Source organism: Balaenoptera acutorostrata, chromosome 9 (genome assembly GCF_949987535.1).
Source record: "Balaenoptera acutorostrata chromosome 9, mBalAcu1.1, whole genome shotgun sequence".
Lineage (NCBI taxonomy): Eukaryota > Metazoa > Chordata > Mammalia > Artiodactyla > Balaenopteridae > Balaenoptera > Balaenoptera acutorostrata.
Window position 1 is genome coordinate 6,475,285 of NC_080072.1, and position 16,271 is coordinate 6,491,555.

Sequence of the window (16,271 nt, forward strand, 5' to 3'; positions counted from 1 at the left end):
CTGACAGAGCTGAGAACAAAGACTCCAGAACATCAGTTCTCAACTAGGCGCAGTTTTGCCCCCAGGGCAAATTGGCAATGTGTGGAGACATTGATTATCACAACTGGGGGAAGGTGCTACTGGCATCTAGTGGGTGTGGTCTAGGACTCTGCTAAACACCCTCCAATGAACAGGACAGCTCCCACAGCCAAGAATTATCCAGCCAAATGTCTGTAGTGCTGAGGCTGGGAAAAGACTATGTACTGTATGATTCTAACTATATGACATTTCAGAAAAGGCAAAACTATATTGACAGTAAAGAGATCAGTGGTTGCCAGGGGTTTGGGGGATGGAGGGAAGGTGTGAATAGGTAAAACACGGGGGACTTTTAGGGCAGTGAAACTATTCTACATGAAACTGTAACAGTGGACACATGACATTATACATTTGTCAAAACCCATAGACTGTACAACACAAAGAGTGAATCTTAATGTAAACTACGGACTATAGTTAATAATAATATATTGATATTGGTTCATCAAGTGTAACAAATGTACCACACTAAAACAAGATGTTAGTAATAGGGGAAACTGGGCAATGGAGTGCAAGGGTGAGTATATGGGTCTCTATGTATTATTTACACAACTCTTCTGGAAATCTAAAACTGTACTAAAAATAAAATCTATTATTTATTTTTGAAAACCATGTTGATAATTTTCTCTGCCTACACTAATCACATTTCACGTATGGATAAAATGTATTATTTGTAAGGTTCGAATATACACAGCATTTTTCAGTAACGCAGCGACTCTCTATGTAGAGGGACAGCTGCACTTTGTTTTGTTTGGAATTTTGCCAAGACTTGGTCACCATTTCAGAAAATCACATCACCAATAGCAAACTAGTCTTGGAGCGGCCGGTTCGCCTATACTGTGTATGCATTCACAGCCATTGCATGAACAGTGGTTTTATAAAGAGGGGCCAGCATCCGACTGCTTCACTGTGCCTGAGCATTAATATATTCAAACACACATTATTTTATTACTAGATACTTTTCTTTATCCTGGGTAGTACAATTAGGGTATTTCATTGACATTAACTTTTGCATATATAGATAGGTTTTATTACAGATGGATTTCCCTGCAGGATAGTAACAAAATATTTTCTCTTAGAAGGATGACTGAGTCTGATTGAGTGGAGAACCCCTCCTTTAAAATGAAATCCACACTCCTTACTCAGCCCTCAGGCCGGTCATAACTAGACCAGCTGTCACAGAGGCTCTGTCCCCTCCTCCTGCCGTGCCTGCCAAAGGGATCTATTTGTATGTCCCAGAATGTGTCGGCATTCTTATGTCCCTGACCGTGGTACGGCTGTTCTCTTGGTGAAATACCCTCATCCTCTTTGCTCACAGCCTCACAAATGCAATGTTCCTTAAACCTCAGTTCCTCATGTACTTCCATGGAAACTTGTGTCACAGCTGTGCCCCCCCCAATTAAATGTATAAATAAATTCATTTTCAAGGAAAAGTATATCTTATAATAAAAAGGATACCAGCATTTGTAGCCCTAAAAATAAAGTAACTATAAAAATAGATAGAATGAACATAAGTTATTAATCTCTATTTAGGTAAATTTGTCAGCAGAAGCCCTGAGGCCAGTGTGTGTGTGTGTGTGTGTGTGTGTGAGAGAGAGAGAGAGAGAGAGATTAATAGGTGTTAGAAACATGTTAGCACCGCAATGGAGACTTTCCCCTTTGTTGTATTCCAAAAGCTTGAAAGCAAATTGAAGAGAGAATCACTTTCTCATTCACTGTAATTTAATGATGTCTCTTGTTCTCCCTAAAATCATTTGTATATCACTGCAATCCATTTATTAACCAAACATTTATCAGGCCCCTGCTATGTACCGGGCAGTGGCGCTAGATGTTTGCAATAAACAGTAAACCAGATAAGTAGGGACTTTCCTGGTGGCACAGTGGTTAAGACTCCGCAATCCCAATGCAGGGGGCCCGGGTTCGATCCCTGGTCAGGGAACTAGATCCCACATGCATGCCACAACTAAGGAGCCGGTGAGCCACAACTAAGGAGCCCGCCTGCCACAACTAAGACCCAGTGCAACCAAATAAATAAATATTAAAAAAAAAACAGGTAAGTACAGTCTTTGCTTCATATACTCACAGTCGGCTAGAGAAAAAAACACACACAATAACCTGGAAATGGCCAAAAAATGTCATTACTTATGAAAATAATTTGTGATTTAAAACCTCTTATTTCTCCAGCATCCCCAATACGCATGGCGATTGAAGAGAAAACAAACCCACTCGTAAATTATATGAGTTAGAGAGAATTAATTACAAAAGGGCAATGGTCTATCATCTTTCAAAGTTTTTAACGGAAAAAAGTGGGAAGTGGGTGCATCTTAATGTTTGATAAGATGTGACGTGGGACCGCTGAAAGTAATTTTTTTTTTAAGCGGCGGTGGTGGGAGGGCACCAGGCGAGGCTAGGAAGCGGGCCTGGGCTCACCTCCGGCTCACCCATTCCTCCGGACCCTTTGCTTAGCCCCTCACTGCTCCGGAGCTCAGCCACACCGCCACCGGGAAGCCCGCCTGGAGGCCCCGGAGGGACTCGCCCCTCCGTTGTGCGCCCCAAAGTCCCGGCGCTTCCTCAGGCACCCACTGGAGGAGAAGGGTCCATCTGTTCGTCTGTCTTCCAGACCGGCACCTGCACTTGGCCCTCCCCTCTGCCTCCCGGGGGACCCATCTAGGCGCAGCCCGCCAGGACCGCTGGCGACAGACGGTCTCTCCGGCTTCCCCCGGCACCGGCCGCTCTCGGGTTACACCCTCGGCCGGGGCTCTGCGGGCGCGCGGCGATCCGGCCCCTCGGCGGTCTCCCAAGTTAGCCGGCGCTAGCAGCGCCACGGCACCACCTCCGACTTGCCGGAGCCGGGAGAACCCTTCGCCAGGTCAGCTCCACAGCACTCCTCTGGGGCGTGGGGGGCACCTTCCCCACTACCTCCCCCCACCCTGCCCGCACTGGTCCGGGCTAGGCGCCCGCAGAGAGGGGAGGCGGCGGGGGAATCTTCCCGGGTCACCGCCTCTCGGGCGGCGCGGGGTGCCGTGGGGTCCGGGGACGACGAGGTCGGGCCGGGATCAGACGCGGGAGTCTGGAGTCCCCAGTCCTGAGGCCGGGAGGGGTGGTGCGACCCTCTGTCCCCGCCCCGGGGGCGGAGCCGAGGTCGGAGCCTGCGGAGCCTGAGACCAGGCGAAATCGGCTGGAGGCTCCCTGCCCGGCTCCAGCCTCCCCTCGGGGAGACCCGACCCCCCCTTCCCCTGTCCACCACCTGCAAGACCCAGCCTCCCGGGTCCCCGGCTCGGCCCACGGGCCCCGGAGCAGGTGCAGGTGCGGCTTCCCCATCTCTCTCCCACCCGGGCGCAACCCGCTGGGCGGCCATGGCGCGAGGAGACGCCCCGCAGGACAGGCGAGTTGGGGACCGGATGGGGTGCGTATGGGGATCCGGTGGCCGTGGGCAGCTCAGACCCGCTCCCTTCGGGCTCTCCAAAGCTCAAAGCAGACCAGCTGGAACTACAATTCCCGTCAGCCGCCTCCCTCGGGTGCCTGAGCCTGGGTGATGGGGGCTGTAGTCCGCTCTCTGGAGGAGTTGCCCTGGGAGGTGGGAGGGGCCGCCGAAGCGGGACGTCCTCCGGGTGACCTTCTGAATGATCCTCACAGCTACCACCTGGTCGGGATCAGCTTCTTCATCCTGGGGCTGGGCACCCTCCTTCCCTGGAACTTCTTCATCACAGCCATCCCGGTGAGACTCGTGGCTGGAGTGACAGCCCCACGGTCACAACCACCGTCCGTCCCTCCAGCTGCCTTTCCCCACCACGCCGCCTTTGACTCCTCATTATGTCCGTTTGTCGGCTGAGGCAGGATCCTCAGAGAGGGGAGGTGCCTCTCTCATGGCTAGGACGACCAAGCTTTGAGGGATGCCCAGATCCTAGAGGGGCAAGGCCACCAGGTCAGGGGATCCTGTGTAACCAGAAAGGAGCTACCCACCTACTTGCCCTGTTTGTCATTATTCCTGGCTAGTCACTCAAAAAGTGGGTTATCCAAGCCTTTGGTTTTCTTTGAAATAGCATGAATTACATTCATTCATCCAACAAATAGTTAATGTACACCTAGAGTTCCTGGCACTGGGGGTACAGAAGGAAACATAGCAGAGGAAGGTTTCATCCTCACGGAGCTTACATTCTTTCAAGGGAAGTCAGGAATGTGGGGCTTGTGTTCTCTTTGGGACTGGGTTATTCTTATATATTAAATGCAACAAATTTCCAGATGCCTCTTTAGTGCCTGGCTCTGTGCTGGGCCCTGGAGACCCAAAGATGAATCAGCCCATGGTCTTGAGCGCAAGATGGGTGCATAAGAAATATAAATAATGTAACATGACACGTGCCATCCCAGGCTTGGAGCAGAGTTCTGTGGGTCCCCAGGGGAGGGAGCAATTCCTTCTGCTTAACGGAAGAGGTGATTTGTAACTTGGGTAAAGCATTTGTGTTGGGGGAGGGGAGTGGTAGGAGGGGAGAGGGCACTCCAGGCGGAGAGAGCAGCCTTGCAAAGACACCGAGAGGCAGGAGAGTACTAGCTTATTCAGAGAAAGGGCCAGAGCTTGGGGTGCCTGGAGCTTAGCAGGACGGAACAGGAAATGGGGCACAAAAGGGAGACCAGGGTCTGGTTCTGAAGGGCCCCAAATGCTGTTCCAAAACCTTGGGGCTTTGCCTTGCAGGCAACAGGAAGCCATGGACGACGGGGAGCGGGGGAGTTAAGCAGAGTCGTGGCAGGATGTGTGTTCCAGAGAGAAAGCAGTTGGTCAGCACCTGGGCCAGAGCCTGGCTTACAGTAGGAGCTCCAGAAATACTTGGGAACCTAGAAGCTGCTGCAGGAGTGGGGGTGGGGGCTGGAGCCAGGGCACAGGAGAGGAGGGGTGATCCAAGGATGGAGCAAGGCCCACGTTGGGGGTTCTTAGGGCCTGGGCTCGGTCCCAGACTTCAGCCGTTCAATTCAATGCACGTTCATCGAGCTCCAACTGTGTGCCAGGTGCTGGGGACGGTGCAAGGACAGAGAGTCAGTCCCGCAGAAGTTAACGGAGCAATCCCAAGCATGGAAGGAGGTAGAGGGAGAAGGCTGGGGGGTTCCTGAGGGTAGGTTGTAGGGTGACCCTGTACCCCACTCCCCTGGCATCCTGGCAGTACTTCCAGGGGCGTCTGGCAGGGGCCAACGGCACCACCGAGACCCTGGGCACCAACCACACGAGCCCTGCAGATACCTTCAACTTCAACAACTGGGTGACACTGCTGTCCCAGCTGCCTCTGCTGTTCTTCACACTCCTCAACTCCTTCCTGTACCAGTGGTGAGAAGCCCTGTCCCTTGGGCTCAATCCCAGGGCATCCCTCTGTTGTCCCTTCCCCGCCTTTGCTGAGGCAGCTCCTTCTGGGCCCAGGGAAGACCTCCCATCCTTCCTCCCCTCCCCCTGCATCTCTCCCACAGCCCCCACTGTCCAGCCCTGGGATGAAGCTCTTGCCCCCTCCCCTCCCCTGGCCTGGGCCCAGCGATGCCCACTCCACCCTCCCCCGTTATGAGCAGCGTCCCTGAGACGGTGCGGATTCTGGGCAGCCTGCTGGCCATCCTGCTGCTCTTCACCCTGACGGCGGTGTTGGTCAAGGTGGACATGAGCCCCGGGCCCTTCTTCTCCATCACCATGGCCTCTGTCTGGTTCATCAACTGTGAGCACCGCTGCCCTTCCCCACCTCCCCACCCAGCCCCCCAGGGCTTCAGCCCAGCCTCTTCTTTTTACTGAAAGGGCCCAAGGTATCCAAGAAGGGAAGACAGCAGTAGCATCACCCATATCCCTGATGAGAAACTGAGGCACAGGGGGGAAGAAAAGTCACTCGTCCAAGGCCCCACAGTGACCTAAGAGCAGGTCTCCTGGCCCCTAGCCCTTCACACCTAGGGCTGCACCTCGGAGGGGGGATGAATGTGGGGTGTTACATCGGAATGTCCAGAGTCTCATGCCTACCCAACCTAGTCCGGAGTCCCCTATGCACCCTGCCAACACCTCCTCCAGGGAGCCCCCAAGGCCTGCCTAGTTGAGCAGCGGCCCCCAATCCTGTCCCTCCACAGCCTTCTGTGCAGTTCTGCAGGGCAGCCTCTTCGGGCAACTGGGCACCATGCCTTCCACGTACAGCACCCTCTTCCTCAGCGGCCAGGGCCTGGCTGGGATCTTCGCTGCTCTTGCCATGCTCATGTCCATGGCCAGTGAGTAGACTTGGGTGGCTGGAGGGCAGGGGTGGCCTCTGGGATTCTGGGGAGCAGAGAGAGTGTGCCAAGAGCAGGGTGCCTTAGGCTTTGGTGGAGATGGAGGTGATGGGGTGATGGGGGAGCTGAGGATTGGGTTTGGGGCTCTTGAGTTATACAATGAGAGAATGACTAGGTGAGGACTGGGTTAACTTGGGGCCAGGGGCAGGATTCCTGAGGCCAGCACTGGCATGTGGCAGTAGGCTGAGGCTGAGGGAAGGAGGGACAGGTTTGGGATTCAGATGGACTTGGGTTTGAATCCCGGTTCCACTGCTCCCTAGCTGAGGGCATTGGCTGGCACTTACCTGTGTCAGGTTCCCCACCTGAATGATTATTATAGTTCCATCCTCAGATTGTAAGGAGCATGCAGTAATGAGCACATAGTAGGTGCTCAACAAAAATGACACATGGGGAAGAGTGAGAGAAGTGAAGGGCTGGGCTGGGGCCCCCAGCACAAGGGTCCTGAGTTTGTTAGTGGGAGGAATGGAAGATGCCGGGAGGTGAATCTGAGACATGCATAATGCGAAGTAGGAAAAGAGTTGTTAGCCCTGCGGGAGCTGGTGGACCAGCCACCTCCCTTCTGCAGCTGAAGTTTCTGCACAGGTGGCGTGGATGCCCAGACCTCCGCCCTGGGGTACTTCATCACGCCCTGCGTGGGCGTCCTCATGTCCATCGTGTGTTACCTGAGCCTGCCCCACCTGGTGAGCCTAGTATTGGGCTCAAGGCCCACTTCAGAGCATCACAGATACAGCCCTGAGTCTGAGGCCCTGAGAGAGGCCAAAGGAGGCAGAGGGGACCTGGGCCCAGCCCTGGTCCCCAAAGGAGTCAGCCACTGGGGGATCCCAGCCTCTAAGTCAACAGGGTGGGGAGGGATCCAGGCACTTCAGCCAAGCCAGGCAGGGACAACGCTTTCCTTCTGCAGAAGTTTGCCCGCTACTACCTGGCCAAGAAACCATCAAAGGCACAAGGTCAAGAGCTGGAGACCAAAGCTGAGCTCCTCAAGTCTGGTGAGCCTGGGACCCAGCCAGGGAGGTGGAGGACCCAGAGGAGGCTAGAGCCACCACCACAGGGAAGCATTTCCCCTCTTTCCCCAACCAGAACCCTCATCCCTAGTAGCCTCGTGTAATCAGAGGCAGAAGATCTTGAAGGGAAGTCAATGGGATTAAAGTCATCCCTTTGCCCTCTGGGCCTCAGTTTCCTCCTCTATAAAATGGGGAGGCAGTAGAGCTTCAGGCATACAAGTTCTAGATCCAAGTGTGTCTGAGTTTGAATTCTAGCTTCATAACACCCAAGCTGTGTGACCTTAGTCAAGTCACGTAACCCCTCTGAGCATCAGTTTCTTTATTTGTAAAGCAATGGCAGTGAAATAATCCATTTAAGGTGCTTAACTCTGCCATGCACAAGTATGGGCTTAATAAATAGTAGCTCGGCATATTTCCATTGTTAATTCTCTTTGCCTGCACCCTGGGCTGGTGGAGGGTCACTTGTTTTAATTGCTTGGAATCTCCTTCCCTCGGGCCTGGTTGTCACAAGCGTGGGTCACAGGCATGACCCTGCCCTCCCCTCTTGCCCCAGATGAGAAGAACGGGATTCCCAACAGCCCCCAGAAGGCAGCCCTGACTCTGGATCTTGACCCTGAGAAGGAGACAGAGATGGAGCCAGAGGAACCCCAGAAGCCAGGAAAACCTTCAGTTTTCATTGTCTTCCAGAAGGTTTGGCTTGGATATAGCCCCCAACCACCATCCCTGGGGAAGAGAGGGCTGCTCTCTCCAGCCTTCCCCAGAGACTCTTAGAATGGACTGGGGCCTTAGTACTCACCCGGTCCACCCAAGGTGACAGGGTCATGGTGGGTCAGAGACACGCTGGGCCAGGGCTTGAGCAGGAGGGTTTGGCTGCGCGTTGGGCTCTGGGTCTGCCCGCCTGCTCACACCCTTGCCTCCGACTCCCAGATCTGGCTGACGGCGCTGTGCCTCGTGTTGGTCTTCACAGTCACCCTGTCTGTCTTCCCAGCCATCACGGCCATGGTGACCAGCTCCACCAGCCCCGGGAAGTGGAGTGAGTGCTGGGAAGTGGAAGAGGACAGGGCAGTGGGAATGAAGGGCAGAGAGGAAAGAGGGCAGCCGGGACCAGGATAAGCCCTCTCTCCCTCCCAGGTCAGTTCTTCAACCCCATCTGCTGCTTCCTTCTCTTCAACGTCATGGACTGTCTGGGACGGAGCCTGACCTCTTACTTCCTGTGGGTGAGCACACCTAGGCTGGGGTGATCTGACGGTTTGGGGCAGCAGTAGGGGATCAGAGGGTGTGTAAGAGCACAGAAAGGTGATGTCCCGACAGTCCCACTGGTCTGGGTCTGGTAATGGAACAGCTGGCTGGTTGAGCAGTGAGCACCTGGCCCCCTGGAGATACGCAAGCCAGGGTTTAGACTATGAACTCTTTGAAAGCAGAAGCCTTGTCCAATTGACCGGTGTCTCCAGCATCCAGCCTAGGGCCCAGACTCCGGTGCTTAGAGACTGTTATGTGGAGCTTCCTGCACCACATGGGAGGTCAGACAAGATTCCTAGTATTTAGATTGCTTTTAGCCAAGATGCTGCTTCTTTAAATGAAATCTTCCAAGGACACACAACAAACAAAGTAGATCAAAGAGTAGTTGCTCTGGGAATTCCCCAGCGGTCCAGTGGTTAGGACAATGAGCTCTCACTGCCAAGGGCCCAGGTTCAATCCCTGGTCAGGGAACTAAGATCCCACAAGCTGTGCATCCAAGCCAGGATGGGGCCTGGATCCCCAGCTTCCAAACCCATCTTCCCCAAAGGGGTCTTCGGAACCCCCAGGGGTGCTCAGAGCCACCAACGTTGAAAACCGAAGATGCTTGTCTAGTTCTGCCATGGAGAGAGCACGAACTGGAGCTCAGGAGAGGCAAAGTCTAGTCCCAGGCTGGTCCTTGATTGCTGGGTGGCCTTGGCCCAGCTGCTCGCTCTGCAGAGGCCCAAGTGCTGGGTCCTCACTGGCACACATGGAGTAGGTCAGGGGAAGTGATAGTTGAGTCTATCTGGGGTGTCCTTGGAGCAGAGACCCTGCTCCCAGGGACCACCCTCACCCCAACCTTCTGCCGCAGCCAGACGAAGACAGCCGGCTGCTGCCCCTGCTGGTCTGCCTGCGCGTCCTGTTTGTGCCACTCTTCATGCTGTGCCACGTGCCCGAGAGGTCCCGGCTGCCCATCCTCTTCCCACAGGACGCCTACTTCATCACTTTCATGCTGCTTTTTGCTGTTTCAAATGGTTACCTGGTGTCCCTCACCATGTGCCTGGCGCCCAGGTCTGGGGGATGGGAAGGTGGGGGGGAGGGCCTGGGAGCAGGGAGGTGGGCTAGCTCTTTGAGGGGGGCCAGCCCAGCCCTAGCTGTCTCCAGGCCTCACTGGTGCCACCTGTCAGGTCAGGCTTGAACTGCTGAGCCGGCCCCAGGCCAGGAGCTGGGGAGAGGAGGACTTGGCTGGGGAGGTTCCTGCCCAGTAAAGCAGCCCAGGCACTGATTTTGGGGCCTCCTCTTTGGTCCTCAGTTTCCCCATCTGTGAAATAAATGGGTTGGACTGTCATTCCTTAGGGCCCAGCTACTCCCCCAAATTCTCAGTTGCAAGGGAGCTAAGGTTTTGATCACAAGCAGAGTTCCTGGGCTATTTACTCTAGGGAAAATGGAGTTGAGAATCCAGGGAGAGCAGAGGTGACCGGGAGGACCAGGTAGGGGACATTTTGCCAGGACGGAAGGCAGTTACATCTAGACGCCAGGGGCGTGAGAGATGTCTGTGTCCAGTGGCCCCATTTTACAGATCAGGAAACTGGAGTCCAGAGAGAAGGGCCTAATTACAGTGACCAGAGGTTGGGTCAGCCCAGACTAGAACTCAGGCGTCCTGTTGTTAGGAGGGCGGAGGGCACAGGGCTGGGTCCAGGTTGGGCCTGACATTTTCTAAGAGCTCCTGCTCCTGTGTGTTCTAGGCAGGTGCTGCCACACGAGAGGGAGGTGGCCGGCACCCTCATGACCTTCTTCCTGGCTCTGGGGCTGTCCTGTGGAGCCTCCCTCTCTTTCCTCTTCAAGGCGCTGCTCTGAAGTGCTCCGTCCAGGGCTCTCCCAGCATCTTCTCTTCGGAGCTGAGACCCAGCACAGGGGGAATGGTGGGCCGGGCTCAAGCCTCTGCTGAGCTGGGGCCCCGCGGTCTGGGGGTGCCAGGAAGAGGCAGGTGCTCTCCTCCCTCCTGGGCTGGTGACCACCTGGAGTGCTGCAAGGAAGAATTCACCACCTGCCATTCTAACCCTCCCCAGGAGTGGAGCTGACGCACAGAGACAGACTATCTAGATGCACACAGACCTCACTGAAAGGGTGATGATCATGAAAAAGAGGGCCGAGGACAATGGCCCTTCCTCACCATCAGGAGTGCATTTGTTAATCATGAGAAACTCACTGGCCAAGTGCCGGGGCTCAGAGGCCACAGGTGGGACCTTGCCAACTGTGTGGCTGGTGTGGCCGCAGCTTCAGATTCAGAGTGGGAGCGGGGGCCAGCCCTGGGCAGGAGCTCCTCTTCTCTCCCGGCCTCAGCGACCCCATGGTCAAGTCTCCTGGACTCCAGAACAGAGGATTCCAGGGAAGTGGAAGGGACAGGGAGAAGGAGTTCAGGATCTGAGGGTGCTCAAAGGACCCTCTGGGCCTCAAACAGGGTTTTTGTCGCCAGCATTTACTGTGTCCACTCCCCAGAGCCCACCTGGGCCTGGGTCCCAGAACTGCAGTTAGCCTGCATGTGTGCACTGCACTTTACAGTTTGCAAAGCTCTTCTGCACCCGCTCTCTCACTGAAGCCACACTGAGGACCTTGGAGGGAGGCCAGCAGGGATTGTGCTCCCCTCTGTACAGGTGAGGAAACCGAGTCCCAGGGGGAAGTGACCAGTTCTTGGCAGAGCCAGGACCCAGCCCCCACCTCCCTGTAGGTGCTGTTCTTCCTGCCCACTGCCTGCTTCCCTTTTCCTTGAGGGGCTCAAGGCGAGAGCCCTAAGCACTTACTCCACCTTTTTGCTTGATTTTTCCCTCTGACCCTGCTCCTAGGTCTAATAATAACCTTCTCCATTCGTACAATGAATTCACTTTCCAAAGCGCTTTCAGCTCTGTTGGCTTTGATGAGCTGGGTGGGGTGGGGATGATTGTACCCATTTGACAGATGGGATGACCAAGGCCCTGAGAAGGGCAGGGACTTGTGGGCATACCTGCGCTGGGCCCTCTTGACCACATCATGGCCCAGGCCCCCTTGACCACATCATGACCCATTATCTACCAGGGGTGCTGGCCTGCAAGGAGCCCTGTGCTCCCGGGCAGAGTGCCTGGCCGCATGGATGACTATCGCTCTCTCCCCCACCGGTGTCCTCTGCTTCCCCAGGCTCCCCCTTCTCAGAAACGGAGACTCAGAGAGGCAGTCAGCCAATTCTCCCGAGGGATGCAGGAAAGGCCTGCTTGGCCACACACCTGTGCTACCCTGCCCAGCGCAGAGAAAAGCAGGGGGTTTTGAGATTACAGGCAGCGGCCTTTCTGCCCACTTGCCCTCCTGCCTTCTGTGACCATTCCCTCAGCAGCTATTATATGCCAGGCGCTGAGCCAGCGCAGGCCCCCTGCTCAGAAGCCAGAGGCTGCTTTGCTACCAAAGAGGAAAGTGAGGCAAGCTATGACCTTGGGAGCTAAAATAGAGCCACACTCCTTTGACCCTTTTTCACTGTGCCAGGTTCTGGCTGGTCTGGCAACCCTGAAACAAAGGAGTTGTGACCCTCCTCCCAAGGCCATGGGAAATAGAATGTAACTTGTGATGGGGCTTGTGAGGACCCTGCAGAATGTGTAATATGAAACTCTAGAAGAGGGGGCCAGTGATCTCACTGGGAAGTTGGGGCAAGCATCCCTGAGGAGGTGTCCCCTGAGCTGGGCCTTGAGGGATGAATACGAGCTTGCTGGGCTGAGGTGGGGAGGGGCATCCCAGGCAGAGGTACCAGAAAATGTGGAAGGCATGGACACGGAATATTCAGGGAACAGTGGGGACTTCTGGCAGCAGGTCACGGGGGAGCGGAACCTCCTAGGGTGTGAGGAAGGGGACGGGAGAGGATGAGGCTGGGGCCGTGGGCTGGGGACAAACGCTGAAGGGCCTTAAGGCTGAGGCCTAACCAGGGGATTAGAGAGAGGAGAAGGCCCACAGAAGAGAAGGCTGCGGCCTCTACAGGGGCCGTTTAACTTGGTGGTTAAGTGCCTGTGCCCTGACCCACAGTCCTGGGTTCGAAGCCAGGCCCTCTCCCAGCAGTGGGAACTGGGATTCCTGGAGACTGCAGTCCTGGAGAAAGCACGGGAGTACAGACTGACATTTACTAAACGGTAGTTGTAATCCTGGGATTATTTTGTGCAGACCACTAGGCCTAGCTGTACCCTTTGGCTGGGACTGCTGGGAGCAGGACCCCAGTACTTCCTAGGTCCCCTTCTCCTTCTCTACCTTCAGAGACTGTTGTCTGTTGTACCCAGAAGCTCCCTAGACCTGCCAGACCCAGCCATCCCAGGGAACCCAGTGGCGCTGGTCCACGTTCAGCCGGGTTGGGCTGAGCAGTGGAGGATGGGCCCAGAAAGATGTCCGTATGATGTCACAACGTGGAATTCCTTCTCCCTGTCCTCCTTCCCCGTATACCTAGCCCAACTTTCCCATCAGATCAGGATGCAGCTGGTTTTGATGTCAGAAAAATACTTGGGCTGATGGGCTACCCTTGCTCATCCCTCTCCTGATGCCCAGCCCCCCCGGCCACCACCACATCCCCAGCCTGACACAGCTCTGCCAAGAGGCCCAGGTTCCCTCAGAAGCAGCCAGTGTCCGTGAGCAAACAGCTGGAGAGGGCTCTATGTGGAGGGCACAGAGATAGGCTTGGTGGAGGGACACAAACTTTGCAAGGCCAGCCCTTATCCTCCAGTTGCTCACCTTTTTATGAGGAGGGCACCTCCTGGTCTGTAAGTTGATTCAGCTCTCCAATTAAAAGTCAGAGATTGTCAGAATGGATTTGAAAATGATTCAACTATATGCTTGCTATCTAGCAGAACCTCACTTTAGAGCCAAAACCACAAATAGGTTGAAAGTTAACAAATGGAAAAAGATATTCTATGTAAAACGGTAACCAAAAAAGACAGTTTGGGCGGATATACTAATATCAGAAAAAATAGGCTTTAATTCAAAAATCATTGAAGAGACAAAGAGGGATATTATATATTCGTAGAAGCGTAAGTCCATCAAGAAGATATAATAACTATAAACATATACACACCTAACAACAAAGTCCTAAAAGCTATGAAGCAAAAATTGACAAAATTGAAGGAGAAACAGACATTTCTACAATGATAGAGACTTCAGGATCCCACTTTCAATAAACGATAGAACAACTAGACAGAAGATCAACAAGGAAACAGGACTTGAACACACTACAAACCAAACAGGCCAAACAGACATACACACAACACTCTACCTAAAAACAGCAGAATATACCTTCTTCCCAAGTGCACACGGAACATTCTCCAGGGAAGATCACATATTAGGTCACAAAACAAAGTTGCAATAATTTTTTTAAAATATTTATTTAGGCTGCGCCAGGTCTAAGTTGCGGCATGCAGGATCTTTAGTTGCGGCACGCAGACTCCTTAGTTGTGGCATGCATGCGGGACCTAGTTCTTCGACCAGGGATTCAATCCGGGCCCCCTGCATTGGGAGCGTAGAGTCTTACCCACTAAACCACCAGGAAAGTCCCTGCAATAATTTTTAAAAGAGTAAGATCACACAAAGTATCTTTTCCAATCACAGTGGAACGAAACTAGGAACTAATAATAGAAAAACTGGAAACCTTACAAATATGTGGAAATTAAACAACATGCCCCTAAACAACTAATGGGTTAAAAAAGAAATCAAAAGAGAAATTAGAAAATGCTTTGAGACAAATGGAAATGAAGATAACATACTAAACTTAATGGGATGCAGCAAGAGCAGTGCTGAGAGGAAACTTGCAGCTGTAAATGCCTCATTAAAAAGGAGGAAGGATCTCAAGCAAATTAAACCCAAAACTAGCAGAAGGAAGGAGATGATAAAGATTAGAGTGGGCATGCCACGGAGCAGCTAAGCCCGCAAGCCACAACTACTGAGCCCGTGTGTCTAGAGCCTGCGCTCTGCAAAAAGAGAAGCCACCACAATGAGAAGCCCGTGCACCGCAGCAAAGAATAGCCCCCGCTCACCGCAGCTAGAGAAAGCCCGTGCGCAGCAACGAAGACCCAATGTGGCCACAAAAAAAAAAAAAAAGATTACAGTGGAGATAAACAAAATGGAAGATAGAAAAACAACACAGAAAATCAATGAAACCAAAAGTTGGTTCTTTGAAACGGTCAATAAAATTGACACACCTTTGAGTAGACTAAGAAAAAAAGTGAAGACCTGAAAATTACTAAAATCAGAAATGAAAGGGAGTCATTACTATTGATTATACAGAAATAAAAAGCATTATAAGAGAACACTATGAATAACTGTATGCCAACAAATGAGATACCTAGATGAAATGGACAAATTCCTAGAAACACACAAACTACCAAAAGTAACTCAAGAAGAAATAGAAAATCTGGACATATCTATAACAAGGAATGAGATTGAATCAGTAATCAAAAACCTCCCAGGAAACTCCAGGACCAGATGACTTCCCAGGCAAATTCTACCAATCATTTTAAGGATTAACACCAGTCCTCAAACTCTTCAAAAAAATACAAGAGGAGGGAACACTTCCTAAGTCATTCTATGTGACCAGCGTTACCCTGATGCCAAAGCTAGATAAAGACATCACAAGAAAAGAAAACTACAAACTAATATCCCTTAGGAATATAGATGTAAAATTCCTCAACAAAATACTAGCAGACTGAACCCAGCAACATATTAAAAGAATTATACACCATGACCAAGTGGGATTTACTCTAGAATGCAAGGTGTTTCAACATGCAAAAATCGATCATTGTAATACACCAAATATGAAATGAAGGGGAAAAACCACATGATCATCTCAATTGATGCAGAAAAAGCATCTGACAAAATCCAACATCCTCTCAAGATAAAAACACTCAACAAACAAGGAATAAATAAGAACTTCCTCAACCTGATAAAGAGTGTTTACGAAAAATCCACAACAAACTTCATGCTTAATGGTGAAAGACTGAAGTCTTCCCCCTAAGATCAGGAAAAAGACAAGGATGCCTGCTTTCACTATTTCATCTATTCAACTTTGTACTGGACATTCTAGCCAGAGCAACTGGGCAAGAAAGAGAAATAAAAGGCATCCAAATTGGAAAGGAAGAAGGAAAACTATCCATAATCACAAATGATATACACACATACAGAAAATCCTAAAGAATACACACACCGACACGCACAATTAGAGCTAATAAATGACTTCAGCAAAGTTGCAGGATTCAAGAATACACAAAATTCAGTTTTATTTCTATACAGACAATTTTGACATCAATTCTGATGCGTGGGTTTTTTTTTTTCCCCACACCAAGCAATTCTCTGACACCAGCTAAGTGCCCTACAATACAACTCAGTTCTGACATTGTCTACCTGGAGATAGCATCAGATTCCACAAGTTGGAGCCGCAGAATATAGGTCTCCTGATCACTCTTCAACTCAACAATCTTGGTTCCCTACTGCGTGTGGGGTAGCCGGCGAACACCTTATCCTGACGTTCCAGGTCCTCCCCTGACTGTCCTAAAGCACCTTCCCAAGATTCACAGCGCTCGAACAGTTGCTACAATACATATCAAAGTACCTGCCCTTCCCCACAGCCTCTCCTCTTTTAAAGAGTCCATGGAGCAATCATTCCACAAACACTTATCAAGCACCTTCTGTGTACGCTGACTGGTGTTAAGA

At 52.2% G+C, this 16,271-nt stretch overlaps 1 protein-coding gene across 3 annotated transcripts; it reads left to right on the plus strand.

The window, feature by feature from the left end:
- The first annotated feature begins 3,140 nt into the window (after positions 1 to 3,140).
- Positions 3,141 to 10,552, plus strand: SLC29A2 (solute carrier family 29 member 2). Of its 3 annotated transcripts, none has more exons than XM_007170998.3 (12): positions 3,141 to 3,478; positions 3,709 to 3,790; positions 5,226 to 5,386; positions 5,620 to 5,759; positions 6,157 to 6,291; positions 6,934 to 7,031; positions 7,253 to 7,337; positions 7,906 to 8,042; positions 8,280 to 8,385; positions 8,484 to 8,569; positions 9,442 to 9,641; positions 10,316 to 10,552. In XM_007170998.3, the coding sequence occupies exons 1-12, from the start codon at positions 3,429 to 3,431 to the stop codon at positions 10,425 to 10,427; spliced, it is 1,392 nt and encodes a 463-aa protein (XP_007171060.2). In that variant the 5' UTR covers positions 3,141 to 3,428; the 3' UTR covers positions 10,428 to 10,552. The 3 variants fall into 3 exon arrangements, with proteins under 3 accessions (XP_007171060.2, XP_007171057.1, XP_007171059.1); XM_007170995.2 differs by having other exon boundaries at positions 3,141 to 3,457; XM_007170997.2 differs by lacking the exons at positions 3,141 to 3,478; positions 3,709 to 3,790 and adding an exon at positions 4,747 to 4,875.
- The last annotated feature ends 5,719 nt before the right edge of the window (positions 10,553 to 16,271 follow it).